A 19,340-nucleotide genomic window follows, 5' to 3' on the forward strand; every position below is an offset into this window, starting at 1 on the left:
TCGAATTTATGATCATCGCTGTTGATTGAATCGTTGGGTTTGTTGGCTAGGTTTTGTTTTTTTAGGAATGAAAATTTCGAAACAATGATCATAACAAAAAAAAATAATAACAAACAAGAATTAATAAGTATCTAACGAGAATTCAATAGAAACATGGAATATTCATTAAGAATATTTTTTGAAAAATTTATGAGAATTTGATAGAAATTTGGGAATAAATTTCGTCAAAATGTTATAAAAATTCTAGAAAAATTTGCTAAAACTGAGCAAAATTCCGAAAAATTTTTTAAAAATTATAAGTGAATTCTACAAAAATTTATTATTAATAAAATTATAAGAATTCTGAGAGAATTTTGAGGAATTTAATGAAAATTACAGCAGAAATAAGAATTTTAAAAGAATTATACAAATTTTACAAATAAATTTTAGAAAAAATTATAAATAAATTTTATAGCAACGTTAAAAGAATCTTACAAGAATTTTAGAAAATCTATATATATTATAATTTGAAGAATATTATAAATTTTTTATTAGAAAATTTAATAGTATATAGTCTAATTACAAGATAAGAACTTTATTAAAAAAGATAAAATTTTTATCTTCTTAAATATAATTTCAAGATTAGAAATTTATTCTTATATTTCCAAAATAATATTTATAAATTATAATAAATACTAAAACGGCTTGTTATTTTCCTGTAACATCCCTTCAATTATATTCATTCGAATGAGAAATTACATTTATGTGATTTGTTCACGGATAATTCAGTGAAAAAAAAACAGCAATATTTGTAGAAAACAAATAAGATGAAAATATAAATACTCTTCGTTTAAAAAATGGTTCTTTTCAAAATACATTAAGCTTGTATCTATTTTTATCAATATGCTTTGTGTCTAAAATCTTAATTTCATAAAGTATCGATTTATTATATTTTTTAAAAAACATTAAAAATACTTAATTTATTCATATACAGAATATTTATAAAAAAATTTTAAGAAATTGAAAAATATTAATTGAAATAATAAAATGATAACACACAAGTAATAAATACATTGTGTGTTACTATATCTGCATTGATATAAAAGATTTTTTTTTTAATACTTTTTATTTCTAAAATTATATTAATTATATTCTTTAAGCTCTTCGTTAAGAAGTTGACTAAAAAAATACTATAATGCATTGCCAATTACTTAAAATAAAATTGTTTATAATTGAATAATTGAATAAAATAACATTTTAAATAATAAATTAACTGTATTATATATATTTTTTATATTAATATATCAACTCTAATCAACATTCTTGCATATCAATTTTTGTGTTTTTTTCATTATCAAAAATTGATTTTCCAATTAATATATCACATTTAATATTTTTTATATATATAATTTGTATTATTATAAATGTATTATATATATAAATTCAATTATTCTATATCTGTTCTATATCTATTATTTATTCTTTTTAAAGCAATTTAACGTTTTATTTTATTATTTAAATCTCTATTCAAATAATAATAATGGCAACGATTCGAAGCACAATAGAAAACATCCGAAGACGATAAATTTTGCGTGTCATTCGAAATTATCTCGTCGCCCGTAAAAGAATTTATTATTAAAGAAACTATTTTTAAGGACTGTATCAAGTATAAGGATGGAACTCCTCGACACTGAATAAATTGAATCTTTGCTCTGGAAAAAACGAACTATTTCTCAACTATAAACATGAATATCGGGAATAATTAATGTCTCTTTTTAATTTTTCTTATGTTAATTTTTTATTTTATATGAAATCTGACACTTATGAATTAATTATATATATATTATATCAAATAATTTTAATTATGATATTTTAAATTATGAGTTTTAATATTACACGTTGACAAAATTATAAACAGAATTAATAATTGATTTAGATGATATTTTTAGAATATATATTATTATCATGCAATAAAAGTTATTAATTTTAAATTATTATTTCGTTTTAGATTTAAATTTCAAGTATCGTCAATTCAAATTGAGAAAGTTTTTACTAAATATTTATATAGTACTTTATTTACATTTTATACAGTGATTATTAGTCTAAAAAAAATTAAAAATTATATAAATAATTTTTAAACATTAAATATAATATTAATAATATTAATAATTTTTCATAAATACATAAATATCTAATCTTTAATCTAATAATTAATTATGGTAATTATAAATATTAAATATAATATATTTTATTAATTATAGTAGAAATTTCATTTAAATATATCATTTTAATATAATAATTGTATATTTCCTTTTCTTAAGGAAAAAAGATCCGATTATAGAAACTATATTAGAATACTAATAATTATAACGTTATTAGATGCTATAGCTTAATATGTTATTAACAAATAATTAATTTTTTTTAATATTTAAAAATAAACACAAATACTTTGATTATTCTTTTTAAATTAAAATTAACGAAACAATATTTTTAATGTTTATTTATATACAAATCTTTCAAAACATATTATCACAATATACTGTTCACAAAAAGTTCACAAAAGTTTTCAAAAACATGCTCATAAATTTCAGTAAAGGATTTAGACAAATCCTATCTATTTATTTATTTCACATAACATGTTCAAATATGTATATATATATATATATATATATATATACTATAAATTCATATACTTGTATTTTTAAATTATTATTATTATTAAGATTATTTGTTATATATTTTACATTATAAGATATGTATATTATCCTCGTCATATTTTTTATACCAAATTTTTAAAAATACAGAAATTTACAAACATAAGAAAAATTTGAAATAATCTTTGAGAAAAAGTTGATCTACATATCTATGTATATAAAATATTTATTTATATAAGATTTATCTAAGATTTAAGATATAAACTATATAAAAATGAAAAAAATATTTATTATTTTTATAAATTTCCTTCTCATCATTATTTTTGTTTTAATTATTTTCATTTTATTATTTATTTTTGTTTTATTATTTCTTTCTATAAATACTTATATTCTATAAGTATTTTTTCTTGTGGATCCATTTAATTCGTAAAACTGTACTTTAGAAATATTTCTCAATTTTGAATATTTTATTATATTTTTTTCCCTCTTAAGATTTAATTTTATTATCAAAATGAGAAATCAATCAAAGATACTAAAAAATAACTTTTTTTCATTTTTTAAAAAAAGTTATTATTATTATATAAAATTTCATCTATATACATGTACATTTGATAATATGTGCATGCGATTATATATGTTTTGTTAATATAAACACATGATGATAGACAATTAATAATAATAAAAGACATTATTTTTATAATTGTTCCTTTCAAAATTTTATTTCAATTTTGAATACCACTTATTTTATGTTTAAAAAAATTTTTTTTGAATATTTTACTTTTTACTTTTTTCACTTATATTTTACTTTTTTCAACTATCTAAAAAATAAGATCATATTAATGTAAAAAAGAATACAATAAGCAAAATTATATAGAAAGGAAATTTAAAAAGATCGATTGCAAAATTTTTTAATATGGTTTATTGTTAAATAAAAGCAAGCTTTATTAAATACTTTATTTGTTTATGAATCAAATATTAGTAATAGAAAAAAATATTTACCATAAATAAAGAACTGTCTTTCAAATTATTTAAAATATGCGGATTAACTATTATTCGAATGAGAGAATTAGCATATCTATAGTATGTTATATGTTTAAAAAAAAGGAAATTAGTTTGAATTAAAATTTAAAAAAAAAATTTTTTTTTTAAAAAATATTACACTGATAATAGCATAATTTATATTGACAAAATAAATTTATATTGATAAAATAAATCAATATTATATTATATTATAATTTAACTATATGATAATTAAAAATACTTAAAAAAATAATAATTAATAAAATAACATTTAATATTTTCTTTTATTATATTATTCCCTTCAATACAATTAATTTATGAAAAGAATAAAATATATTTTTTTATAAAATAAGGAAAAATAAATAAAAGAAGATTAATAGTAGCATGTAAACTTATAACTAAATAGTTTTCAATGTTATCAATTAGAAATAGAATGGTCTTTTTTTTATGTTTTTTTCGAAACAGAAATGTTTTTTTCATATTTCTTCACGTTTCTTTTGCATATTTTTTGCATATATTTATTAAGAGCTTAAGCTACTTTTAATTATTTCTTTATTAAATATTATTATTCAGAATGTAAAATAAATATAAAATAATCTTCGAGCGACTAAAGTTATAATTATAGCTATATGAGTTTTGATAAATACTAGTAACAATGACGATTTTTACAGATGATTTTTTTTTCAATTCGAAATAGATTTCAGTTGAGATATTTCAAGTCTGTCATAATTTATTTTGTCACAGACGCAAATGGAATTCTATATATAGAATAATAGCAATATTTTTTTTTCTTAATGACAGAAAATATTGCTTTTTCGATTTTCCAGATTGATTTCTTATTTTTACTAACATAAAGTCTGAAATAATTGGAAAAAATAAAATAATTAAAATTGAAAAAAAAAGAAATTTATGACGAAATTTATGTCACGATATTATAATTATATCATATTTATTTAAAATATTCAAAATATTTTTATTCTGATATTTAAATAACAAATATACATTATCAATATACTAATAATAGAAATATATGTATAATAATAGATATTCCAATAAATATTAATAAAATACATAATAAATATCCATACTCAAAATAAAAATTTCAAATAAAATGTTATTTTTATTTTAGATTTATTCATTTATTTTCAATAAATAATAAAAATTTGCCACAATATTATAACTATATATAAATCTGAGGACATATATTCTGACACATATATGCACATATAATGGTTATTATGAATAACCATTATAAAATGTTAATAAAATGATAATTTAATCAAATTTATTAATAATAAAAGAAAAAATGAATTATTAGAACTTTAAATTTAAATTAAAGAATGAATAAAATGTGAATCGGAGATAGTTTAGTCTTTTTCAAATTTGCTTATTAACTTTTATGAAAGCTTTGATATAGAATGATTTAAAAATAAAATTATATATAAAAAAATAAATGTATTCAAAATATATTCTATTAGATAAATGAATTATAAAACAAAATTGAAAATAATAAAAATTATAATAAAAATAAAATAATAATAATAAAACAAGAACAATATTTTAACTTTAACATTAAGAAATTATATAATAAATTAATGTTATGAATGACAAATTTGATTAATTTCAATACAAAATTTTTTTAAAATGTTCGGAAGTAGAATATAAATAGATAAATATAGATAATTGTTAATATATATATATATATATATATATATATATATATATATTACAACAATTATAAAAATAATTCAATTTTAAAAAATTTTAATAAAATTTCAAAAATATATTTGAATAATTTTGATATTTGATTTCTGAATTTTTATTTCTTTATTAGATCTAGAAAAAAACACGCATATCGAATTCGATTTTGATACAATGTATAATTTTTGTAAACTTAATTTAACTTTTAAACAACTTAAAATTTTTTTATGAATTTAAAATAAATAAAGAAACAAAGAAAATAAATAAATAAAATAAGAATAATAAAAAATAAAACAAAATAAATAAATGAACTAATTTCTAATTTCGTGAAGCTTGAGTTTTTTATTTGTCTCAATTAATATTTTACGGATTTCATAAATATATATTTCGCAAATTCATATCAAAAAGTGCAATTTCACAATTCAAGAGATTCAGAGTGAATTGTTTGAAATTGTATTTAAACTATATTGCTTTGAGTTTGATCATAATTTGTTAATTAATGGAATCATAATGTATACGTATGTGATTCTTCTTTTATCCAATTCTATCTTCTATCTATTAATGATTTCTCATAATTAATTTTCGTTATACTGTGTTACAGTTTAATAGAAAAAAAAATATTTATTTTTTTTTTTGCGTCAATTGAGAAAAAATAAATTTTCAATAAAAAGATTCTAAATTATACATTTTAATGGATAAATTTTAATCAGTTTGTAATTAATTATTTTTATGAATTCAAGAAAAAATGTTCAGAATATTCAATTCTTGACAATATAGATTATAAAGAAATTTGCTTGATGATATCGAAATAAGATGATATAATTAAATGATATGCGCATCAATATTGAATCATATTGATTTTTAGAAAAGAATATGTTACAGATATTTTCAATTAATTAATTAATGAATGAATTAATTAATTAATTAATGAAAAAATATATTGCTAATAAAAAAAGAATAATCATTATATATCATCATATAAATAGTCATTATATTAAATTAGCAGACTTCTAAATTATATCGCATTCCATAGCAGAGAAGAAGTATAATAATAAATTTTGTTCTGAATGTAATAATATGCAAACAATAAAATCTATCTATAAAGCAATAAATAGTAATTTAAATAGTACACTTTAAAGAATTTATATTTTTATTTTTAAAAATTTATATTTTTTGAACATTTTTTAATTTCAATTTTTTTTATTTCTGCAAGAAATTGTGAAAATATTATAATATAAATGGATATATACTCATTGGATTAAATTAAATTATAAATCTACTTGCAATCTGCAGTAAATAATCAATATATTTATCAATATATTAATTCAATATTTCAATATTTATCAATATATTTATCAATATATATAATCAATAATCAATATAGATAATTCTAATACAAAGATTTAAATTGGCTCTATACTCTATATTTTTATAATATATTTTTATTCACTTGGTTTTTAAAATGAATGGAATGTATATTATTAAGATGCTAATAACAGAAATTATAGATCTACATATTAAAATATTAATATGCTATAAAATATTATTTTCATTTTAAATTATTCACATATTTTTTCAAAAATTTTTTTGCTCTCATTCTTGAACTGAAGTATAAATTATACAAATATTATATAATAATAAAAATTATAGATTTTCATATGCATAAAATATCATTCCAAAATTATTTGCTTATGTTTAGCTATATAGAAAATTGTACGATGTTATAATAACACCATATCTATAATATACTATCTATAACACCATATCTATAATATCACCATTTATAATATTTTTATAATATTTCTACTCACCCAACATTCGAATGACATTTCTTTGCGCAGCGCTTTTTCCTCTTCCACTGTCCCAGTGATTCGTACCACCTGATAAATGATTCCTATTCACAGTAGCTGTCAACATTCTCGATCGTCTCAGTTTAATCGCGATCAATATATAAAGAACGATGATGATCGTCATAGGTAGAGCGAAAAATAACATAGTGGATATCTCGAATGCATGTTCGATCAATGTCCATTTCATCGAGCATCGAGCTGTATCTAGGATTACCGATCCATTTTTATTTTCGTAAACGACTCCGAATTGAATCGCCTGTGGCACGGCCAGGCATAGTGCCAATAGCCAAATTATTATAACAAACTTCACTGCACGAGACAGCTTTGACATAGTGTGCGAGATAAAAGGATGACAGATGGCGACATATCTGAAAAAGATAACACATATAGTTAGTATATTTTTTCGTCAAAATTTTTTTTTTATTTGTAGCAGATTCTGAAAAACTCGACTATGATCGAAACGCATTAACGAACTGGAAAATTGAGATTAATGTGAGATTTCGTGTGCTGTGAATATATTTATGTGTTTTGACATATTCGTTACAATTTGTCATGGTGATTTTCGTATAAGATCAACCAGAAAATATAATAGTTATAACAAAAATAAAAAGAGTTGTAATAATTACTATATTCTGGGTTTTTATATTTTACAAATAACAATTACATTTTTTGATTGATATTTTTTTCTTTGGTGCTAATAATCATTATAGATGAAATAAATTTATATTGATTGCTTATTATTAATATCGTTCTGATCGGATAAAATATAAATTAAAAAATCGAAAGATTAGTTGATTGAATGTAATCGAAATAGTTTTTTTATCAATTATTGATAATCCAAATAAAATTAATGGATATCGATATACAAAAAATTGTTTAGTTATAATCATTATTATAAAAATATTCATAAATCAATATCATATGGCTTATAATAAATTTAATAGTAATAAATTTTTGTTATATTTCATCAATATTATTCTCCATTTAAATGACTTACAAGTTTCTGTTAATGAATATTTTCTTAGAATATGTTTTGGGATTTATCAAATGTACAATCACAATTTTTAAATAATTGTCATTTATGATATAAATATTTTTTATATATTATAAAATTTATATATTTTTATGAAAATAATTAAGGAAAAGTAGATAGAAATTTAAAATATTTTTACATATTAAGTATAATTTTATATTTATATAATATATATATATATATATATATATATATATATATATTTATATAATATTTTTATAAAACAAAATAACATATATATATATATATATATATACATATCATAGAAAATAAAGAATACAAACTCTATTGGAATATAACTACACATATAACTAAAACAACCAACAAATTAATAATCAAGTATAATCAATCGAGCATAATATTCACATATAAAAAATGTAAAATATCTAATCAACATCTCAATATCAAAATTATTACAATACAAATGATAAAACAATATAAATCTGTGAAAAAATAAGAAAATATATATCATTAGTGTAAAAACACAAAAAAATATGGAAACAGTAAAAAGTGTATATTATTTTATCTTATATTATTTCATCATATATCCAACAGGAAATATATTTAAGATAATATATATATATATATATATAAATAAATATATATATTCAAATATATCAAATATATTTAAGATATCAATATATTTAAGAAACTTATTTATCTCAAATGTCTATCCTACATACATATAGAAATATAATAAGATATTTAAAACGTACAATATAACACAAATATTTTTTAATATAATCGAGGAATGAAATAAGACTTGAGGATATCAATCACGATTTCATTAATATAATACTTCTTAAAAAATGAAAGAGACAAATAATATAATAATATTAATATTAATAATAATAATAATAATTACTATTATTTACTATGTATTACTAATAATAATAAATTATTGTATGATAAATGATAGAGGAAAACGTTTTAAGAAATTTGAACAAACAGATATTATGATTGAGACAATAAGACTGTGATATAAAAAGATAAAATTAAATAATATTATCTGTAATTTATTATTATTATTTTTATTATTAAAATTCTAAGAAATACAATGTAAAATTTCTTTACTTATTTTCATTTTCTTTATTGTGAATTAAAGACTGTTCAAAATAAGTCGAGAGAGTTCTTAAATATTCGCAGATTTTCATTTAGATTTAAGAGATAAAATATTATTGTAAGTATAATGTTTGTAAAGAAAATTTAGAATATCGCTTTATAACAATGTTTTCTTTACAAAATCTTAAAATCTACATTATGCTTAAAAAGACAACAAAATAAATTAAGAATTTTTCAGAAATGATAATTTTTAAAAAATGAAAAATATTCTTATAATTTTTACAATATTTTTATAATATTTTTAAAAATCTCGAAAAAAAGCTAGTCTTCAAAAAAATTTCTATTCTTATTTATTTTTATTTCTATTCTTATTATATTTCAATTCTTATTTACTATTCTTATATTATTTCATTTTATAATAAAATTTCTAGTACTTAAAGTATTTTAATATGAAAAGAAATAATATTATAAAATATATTTTTATAAAAATATATCACGACTATATATTTCTATAAAAGTTATTCTTTACAAAACAATCTTTTCATCTAGAAACAATTTATTTTAATAAAAACTTTAATTAGTAAAATTAAAATATTTAATTATAATTAAAGAAATAATATTATATATTTATATTTATTCACATTAATATTTAAATAGAACACAATCTTTGTATTTATAATTTTGTACATACAGAAATTATTTAATTAAATATCGTATTACTTCTTTTATAAAATTAAAACTAAAAATTTTATAAAATTTAAACTAAAAATTTATTATACTTTAAAAATATATATATATATTATTTTTGCTACTATAATTAACATTTAAATATACAATAAATTGCTACTATAATTATAATTGTTATTATAATTGTTGTTATATAATTTTTTAATTGTATCATAATAATAATTTATTTATATTTTGGAATTTAAAAATTTATCCTAAGTAAAATTTATTATCACTAAGAAATCTTTTATGAATTTTTAATGGCCAATACTTTCAAAAAACTTTCATAAGATAAAAACACGAACTTCGATTTTTGTATCGATACAAAGCAATATAGAGATAATACTGTAGTTATAGTTAATATTAATTAAAAAAATTAAAAATTAATTTTAAAAAATTAATAATTAATCATAAAAAAACATTGTATTTTATAAAAAAATTCATAAATTTGATAATAATTGAAAAATTTATCAATTGTCTAAAATCAATTGACTAACTAAAAAAATCATTGATGATAGTAATACATTCAGAAGAAAGATGATAAATATTTTCAGATTGAAAAAATATTTATTATAAATCTCAAGTTTACAATAATTTATATCATGTTCAATTATTCGTCACGAGAATTACATAGAGAAACAAAGATCTAAATATTTTCCCTGGAAAAAGAAAAAAGAAAAAAAAAACTTGAAGCTTTTTTTTCGGAAATAAGAAAAAACTTGAAAGATTCAGAATTAATTTGCGATAAGCGGAAAGGATTACTTCTGACAGTTCTAGAAATTTCCGTGTAACGAGATGACATATAATCTTAAGCTTGATGCTTAGTAAACGCTTTAGTCTTAGTTATTGTAGTTATCAAAAGATTAAAAGCAGACTTAGAATTACATGGTAAAACATTGAGAGATCGATTTACATTTAATAATATTTACTGAAAATTTTGAGAAGAGAAATTTTATTTTCTCTTTTCTTTTTAACAAGAATAATTTTAAAAAGGAAAAATAAAAGCATTAATTCTAAATTATTTTTTTCTTATTTTTTTCATTAATACTGTAATCATTAATATTTTTTTACTCTGCACTATTCTACTATTTTTAAATGAAAAATAATTCATTTATAAAATAATATTTTTTTTATATTAATATTTATATATTTTATAATAATTTTTTTTAAATATTAAATAGTAAGTTTTCTTATTGATTTCACATATAAATAATACAAAAAAGTAATATATTTAATAATATAATCGCTGTCATTTTTATTTTCGCTGTAATTTTCTTTCATTATTCAATTAGCTTAATTTAAATTAATTTAAGATTAAATTAATTAAAAAAACTTATACTATAATTATGGAAATTGAACAGTTTAAAATATAAATAAATTTTTCTCTAATAATTTCAAAAATATTTTTGTGCATACACTAAAATAATATAAAATATAAATTAAATTATAAATATTGTAAATTTAAATTATTAAACAAATATAAATAATAAATTATATTTATTATATTTATATAAATAATAAATTAAATATAATAATAAATATAAATATAAATAAAAAATATTATTATTTATTGAAATTTTTATTTCTTTTTATTTTAATTAATTTTTATTTTAATTAAAAATTAATTATTCTTGAAAAAATTCTGAAATGTAATTAAAAGAAATTGTGAAAATAACTTAAGATTTAATTACATAAGATTACATAAGATTACAAAATGGTGGAATTATAAGATCATATTCTTTTCATATCTTATATATCTTAAGCATAAAAACTTTTTATATCTTTTTATAAAGCTAAAATTAGAAAAATACCGTATTGCATAAAATGTAATTAAGTGATTAAAATAACTAAAGCTTTAAAAATTCTTCCATTCATCAAATCAAATATTCGATTTCGACGTTTCGAAGTGAACGAACTCTTAAACAAAACTAGCTCAATCAATCACCCGTTTCGAAGATGACGGTAAACGGTAAACGGAAAAATATCTACAATCAGTTCAAATATCTTTTTAACCCTTTAAACTATATCCAGTTTTTCAATAGCCATCATTCAATGTCAATATTATCTACAATTTTTTTCTTTTTTCGTTTTTTTTAGAAACAAAAAAATCAACACAAAAAAAAATTTCAATTTATCTCGAATCTATTTAAAAATATTGTTTTTTTTGGAATAATATTTGAAAAATTATTATTTGAAAAATAATATTTTAAATTCAAATTTAGGATATTATTTAATCTGATTATTGGAATTGAAAGATTTGAAACATGACATTTTTTTATATTTAATAATAACGAAGCATTTTCATTAATAAGTTAAATACTATTGAAATATAATTTAGATTTATTTTTATATTTTTATCTATCAAAATATTTCTTATAAAAATATTATTTTGTTTTGTTGCTATTTTTATTTATGAATTTGTAATTAAATGTTTTGGTAAATATCATGTACTGTACATTGATATACATATATTTCAAATATTATTATTAAAAATATTTTTATATCATTTTATATATATATATATATATAAAATATAAAATATATTATATAGATATTATATATATATATATATATATATATATATATATATATATATAATATATAATATAAATATATATATATAAATATAATATATATAATATATTATATATATATATAAACATTTAATTACAAATTTATAAATAAAAAATTATAAATAAAAAAGCGACAAAACAAAATGATATCTTTACAAGAAACATTTTAATAGATAAAAGTATAAAATAAATCTAAATTATGAATAACTTTTTTTTAATTATATATAGTTATTTTCCGAAATAATTTTTTAAATATATATGTATAGTCTGTATATATATGTAGTATAGTGTATAATATAGTATAGTACTATTCAACAAAATAAAATAATATAAATATTTACAAGTTATTGACTGTTAATTTAATGTTCCTTGTTGATTGTCAGAAATAAATTATCATTATTAATATGATTCCTAAATATAATTAGTTTCTAAAATACTCTTTAAAAATTAACAATGTTTTTTTTTAAAATTAAAATTTTTTAAAATTAACAACTTTAACAACTTTAAAACAAAAGCATTTGAATTTTTTTAAGATGATTGAAAGATTAGTTTACTAGATAGTATATAAAAAAGTTTAAAGAAACAAAATTATCAAAATGCATGACACATTTTCTTATACACTATTGCAATTTTTTATATATTATTTAATTTTTCTAACATTTTGAAAAAAATTTAAATTAAAATTTAATTCAATTTTAAAAATTAAAATTATATTATATTGTATATGTAATATTGCCGTAGTTTTAGCTATATAAAGCATAATAAAGAATAATAAGCTTAAAACACTAAGTGAAAGTACTTATCAAAACATGCATCGTAATCATCTTATGGACATCTGAAATCTGTGAATAGGATTATATGTACGCATACTACATAAGTACTCGTGCATCGATCACGTGTACTTCTTATCTATTCATCTCATTAGATAGATTATAATCAATTGAATGTTAAAAAAAACATATAAAAAAATCTAATTAAGATCATGTCGAAAAAAAATTTATAAAAATATATATAAATCTATACATTTATTATAATATATATAATATATATTTATTATAATATAAATGTATAAATATCTATATAATTATTATATTATAAGCAATTTAATTGTATATTTTCTATTAGATATGTATATATTTATTAAATTCTCCATAAATTATACATAGAAATTATACATAGAATCTGAAAATAAATTAATATATTCGTTATTATATATCATATACTATGATACTTTATAATTTTATTAATTTATTTATTTATTTTTAATTATATATATATATGGAATTTTTTTATGTTCTTATATAATATAAAGAAAGATGAAATATGTTTATTTTTTAAAAAATGATAAAGTTACTAACAATGTATTTTTTATCTTTTTTCATATTATGTAAACTTATAATCAAAGTATAAATGAGTCTACATTTTTTCCTGAAAATCTTGAACTTTAATTACATATTACAATAAAATAGCTAATTCTAAAATTTAAATTTAAAACATTTCTCCAAACAGATTTCACTTTTTAGTTGATTAATTCATGTTAAACATAAAAATTCATTTTACTATATTCTTCTTGTTAAAAATATTCTATCTAAAATATTCTATTGAATGTTTCAAAATATCTTTTTCGAGAGAATTTTCCAGAAATATTTCAGAGATCTAAAATTTTATTATCTTTCTTGTACCATTTTTTTTAAATAAATAAGTTAATTTTTTTAGATCTTTACATAACTTTTAAAAGTTATTTAAGAGTTTTTAACTTATTTAAAAGATAAAAAATATTAAATAAAATATCAATAAAATATTGTAATATATCTTTGAAAATAAAAGAAGTATAATAAATAAGATATTTTAAATAAAAAAAAATAATATATTTAAAAAATTTAGAGAATCAATTTATTTTTTCAAATAAGTTCAACTTTGAATCTAACTTTAAATCTAACAGATGTATTTTAAAACTACATATAAAATTCAAAAAATCTATTTATTTTTTTAAATAAGATGATTCTAAATTTAAATCTAAAAGATTCATCAAAATTTAACAAAAAATCAAGAATTGATTTATTTTATCATATAAATAAACTAAAACTTTATTTTATCGCTTTTTATCGATTCGAACTAAATTTAAAATTAAAGAATTTATTTTAATTCTTTCAACACGACATTATATTTTTTTATACAAGTGACTAATTTTATTTTTGATTATTGTGGTGTGAATTGGAATTAAAAAATATTGTATAAATTTTTTTTTCTTTTTTTGTCACAATTGAAATAATATATATTCCAGTAATGTTTTTCATTTTTATTTCAAAAAATGTTATGATGTTATGATATTATGATAAATTTTTTATTTTAATTAAATAATTGATTAATTTATATTTTATGAAAATATAATGAACATGAATGAAAATTATATTATAATAAATATAAAATAAATATAAAAAAGATATAAATATAGAAAATATTATACATTGTTTTATTTATAAATAATATAATGTGATAAAACAACATTATAACAATTTTTGTTCATGACAATATTGCGTTGATTTAATGTAAATAGCTTATGAATAGTATCTCTAATAATGTATTTATATATAATGTACTATATGTACTATAATAATGTACTATAATGTCACTAATAATGTATTTATTATTTTATCTTACCGGTATATATGCCAGTTATTATGCTATTATATTATAATATAATTTAATAAAAATCATAAATAGAAGTATTTACGGAATTTGTGATAAAAATTAAATTTGAAAATAATTTTCAAAAATATATGAAATATAAATATACTCAATAATGTTAATCGTGGGGATATAAATATATCTACTCCTATTGAAAGAGTTAAAATTGGACTTAAAAAAATTCAAAAAATTAATTTATTTTGTTAAATAGATCCAACTCTCGAAAACTTTTTACGCACCTCTCGACAGTGAAAGCGGTAATAGTAAGGACGGTGGCATTAGCGGACGTCTCAGCAGCGAAGCTTTGAATAATGCAAAACGCTTCGCCGAACACATACGGGAAATGTGACCAGATGTAGTATATCTCCGGCGGCAGACCAGATATCAGCAGCAGTAAATCAGATACGGCCAGGCTGAACAGATAGTAGTTGGTTGCTGTGTGCATCGATTTGTTACGCGCGATCACTACGCATGTGGAAACGTTACCGACCAAACCGGTGACAAAGATCACCGCATAAATCACAGTGATCGGCAGAACGATATATAATGGATCTCTTCTGATGGATGAATCTTCTTGTTGAAGAAATTCGATTATTGGATTTGTGTAATTATCCAAAATATAATCATTAGGTATCAGTTGTTCCTTGTGATTTTCGCTCATGTCCATCGTGATATCGATCATTGATTCCTTCATAGACTCGTTTCTTAAAATTATTCTTTCGAATAATTTCCTGAAGTTTTGACGAATTAAATAATTACAATTGGTTTATAAACCATTGATTAGCGAATTAATTTTAATAAATCTCAAATTATCATTTTTATATATATTCACTATTAATTTAATGGCTTGATTCAACATTTTGAAAAAAGAAGAGGAATCTTTGATATCCCTTGACGATGATTAAGTAAATTTCAGCCAATTTGAACACTAATTAATGATCGATCATGTATTCGTGCATTTATCATCGATACTATGCCATCGAATCATTGAATTGTAGTTTTCTTCTCTTGATCTTCATTAAGTTGGTTTTATTAAATTCTTGTAAAAAAAAATAGAAGAGATATGGATTGTTAGTTTGTTAGAATTGAGAGATTCATTCAATCTGAATGTTTATGGGTATTGATGAATCGATCTGAGATTTTAAAAATCATTCGGTTATTCACTTCAAACATGGTCGACCACTATATTTTCAGTAACAAAGCGACAAATAGAAGATATTGTTTGTCTTGAAGAATATAATAGAACATATTAATAGAAAATCATTAACACTGAAGATTGAATTTATTATGGTTCTCTAGGTCTGTAAACTGGCCAAGCCACGTGTTGAAGTGAGATCATCTTCTTAAGATATTTCCGAGCGATGGGCTTCATCAAACAAATTTTAGAATTGAATTCTCAATTAAATAATGAAATAAATTCAAGTATTTTGAATTTCTTAATTTTTTAAAAATAATTTTTCCATGAATATTATTTTAATTTTTTAAACAAATTTTTATATTTTTTTATTGTATTTATTACAAAATAAATATTGTAAATATTTATTTTTTTCTGAGATTTTTAATCCAAATAATATATTAATATATTAATATAATATATTAATATAATATATTAATATACTGATATATATAAATAATATATATATAATATACTAATATATTAATATATTTTTAATATTTTATAAATACAAATCTAAATAGATAGATTTATTTTCATTATAAGAATTCGATTAATTCTATATTCGCACCAATTTAGAATTATTTTAGATTCTCATGTACAACCATATCAGAATTGAATTGTATCGGTGTATAATTGAGTCAAACCAGATATTGTTTGTGAATCGATTCTTTAATAGTGAAAATTCTTTGAAATATTAACTGAAATTTTACAATTACAATTTTTATGTTACTTTATTTTTGTATATCATTAATATCTTTGATGTAATTGACGTGTGATATTATAATGTGAAACGATTTAATATTATTTAATTATAGAATTAAATATATGAATTGTAAACATAGCAGAAATATTTACAAATATTTATTTTTATATGTAAATTTTGCGTTTTTTTTTTTTCTTATCCTGATAATCAATTCATTATTAACTGCAGAATTAATTACTCGATCGTTTAATTATATAGACTATCTTATTTATTAATTATAAATTAATTAATTAATTAAATTTATTAATTATAAATTATTTTTTACTTCTTTTCAAATTAACTAAATCATTTTTCTTTATGATTGGAAACTTTAACTCTTTATTTATGGAAACAAAATGAATATATTTAAATAAATAAATGAGAAGCTTGAAATATTGAAAATTCTTTCAATAATTTAAAAAATTTTTTAACTTTTAAGAAAAAATTATGAAATATTAAAAAATGTTAAATATTGTAAAATAACAATAAAAAAATAAAAATTAAGTATTAAAAAAACATTAAGTAAAAATTATGAAAAATATGAAACATTGAAAAAATTTCAAAAAATAAGAAATAATATGAAAAATCAAAAATCAAAAAATAATTACTGTAAAATAGATGAAACAAATTAATTTATATTAAAAATTATGAAAAGAAAATTGTAGAATATCGAATCAATATCGTTAGAATATATGTATATATTTCACAATATTTTTCTCAAAATTTTCATTGTTACAGTTTTGTTTTGTTGTAATAAAAAATTAATATCAAGATAGTTTTAATCAATTTCCAGATAACCTCATAGAGTAGTAAATATTTTAATTTTTTTATGATAATCTGCTAATATAATTTTGATATCAATTTGCCTCATATCATTATATCATATCAATTTGCAATAATCATTAAATTTCTCAATTTATCATGAATGATTTGTCATTGCAATGATTCTACATTATATTTTTGATTGATATGTATATGATCATAAAAATTTATTTATTAAGTTTTCAATTATTGAAGTATTTCAAAATAATATATTCTTTTTCTCTTGTTTTTTTTCCAGACAATAATGAATTTGTTATTTTTTTCTATTACTTAGAAAAATTCTTTTTTCTTTTATTTATATTTTTTGTTTGTTTTAAATTATAAATAATTGAAGAACTTTTAATTATTTCTAATCGAATTACTTTTTCTTTTAATAGTTATAATGGATTATTTATTTAATTAATTCTTTTTCGTTTTTCTTATAATTTAAACGTATTTAATTAAATGTGAGACATTTTAAATTCATATTTTTATAATTTCTTTTTATATAAATCTAAGACATTATATTTTGAATAATCATTTCATTTTTCATACACAGATTTTCTAAATTATTGAAAAATAATATTATATCTTAAAGATATTTTAAGTTTGAAATAATTTCTTCTTTTAATTTATTAATAAATTTATTTAATTAATTTATTAATTGGAATCAATAGAATATTTTTTTAAATATATAGAATAATTTAAAATATTTTTTAAAATATTATATTATATTATATTAATTCTTCTTTTAATTCAAGTATTCTATATTCTGTTTCTCTTATACATTATAACATATTATTATATATATATATTTTAATATATTATAACATATATCATTGGAAATTATTTTCTAAGATGATCCATCAATGTGATATTTTGGAGTTTTTCTTTCAATTTTTTCAATTTATTAAATACTGTATATTATTTATTCAGATTTCCTTCAAGATGGAAATCAATTATTTTTTTCTTTCTTCAATTATTCTTCTTCAATTACTCAATTATATTTAATAATTAATAAATTTATATTTAAAGTTTACATTTTAGTTACATTAATTTTCATATAAAAAATTAATATTTTAAAATTCTTTAAATTTTCATTTAAAACTTTAATTTATTATTAACTTATTATTAATTTATTATTATTATTAATAATACATCACTTCAACATTTTTTCTTTTATTATTTTCTTTTATTTCTTTTTATTTTAATAAATGAAGAGAAGTAAAAAATTTTTATTTTTTTTCATTATTAAATTATTAAAATTTTTTTTAAATTATATATTTCCTGGAATCTATTTTAAATTTATATTTTAATATTAATTTCAGTTCTTT

At 17.7% G+C, this 19,340-nt stretch overlaps 1 protein-coding gene and 1 long non-coding RNA gene across 5 annotated transcripts in view; one reads left to right on the forward strand and one right to left on the reverse strand.

Annotated features, from left to right (window-relative positions):
- LOC107995431 (pyrokinin-1 receptor) overlaps nt 1-19,340 on the reverse strand; it is a 52,578-nt gene that overhangs the window by 29,240 nt on the left and 3,998 nt on the right. For 2 of the 4 annotated variants that reach the window (XM_062073499.1, XM_062073496.1), the window contains exons 2-3: nt 15,526-16,017; nt 7,166-7,572 (exon numbers count right to left, since the gene is read on the reverse strand). In XM_062073499.1, the coding sequence (XP_061929483.1) occupies nt 7,166-7,572; nt 15,526-16,017 (899 nt within the window). Of the gene's footprint in view, nt 1-7,165; nt 7,573-15,525; nt 16,653-19,340 lie in introns of all 4 variants that reach the window. The other 2 variants (XM_062073497.1, XM_062073498.1) reach the window with 2 other exon arrangements.
- LOC133665949 (uncharacterized) lies at nt 15,777-16,828 on the forward strand. Its single transcript, XR_009829422.1, has 2 exons — nt 15,777-15,916; nt 16,586-16,828. It is a non-coding gene; the product is annotated as an uncharacterized LOC133665949 (long non-coding RNA).

Source organism: Apis cerana, linkage group LG4, assembly GCF_029169275.1.
Source record: "Apis cerana isolate GH-2021 linkage group LG4, AcerK_1.0, whole genome shotgun sequence".
NCBI lineage: Eukaryota > Metazoa > Arthropoda > Insecta > Hymenoptera > Apidae > Apis > Apis cerana.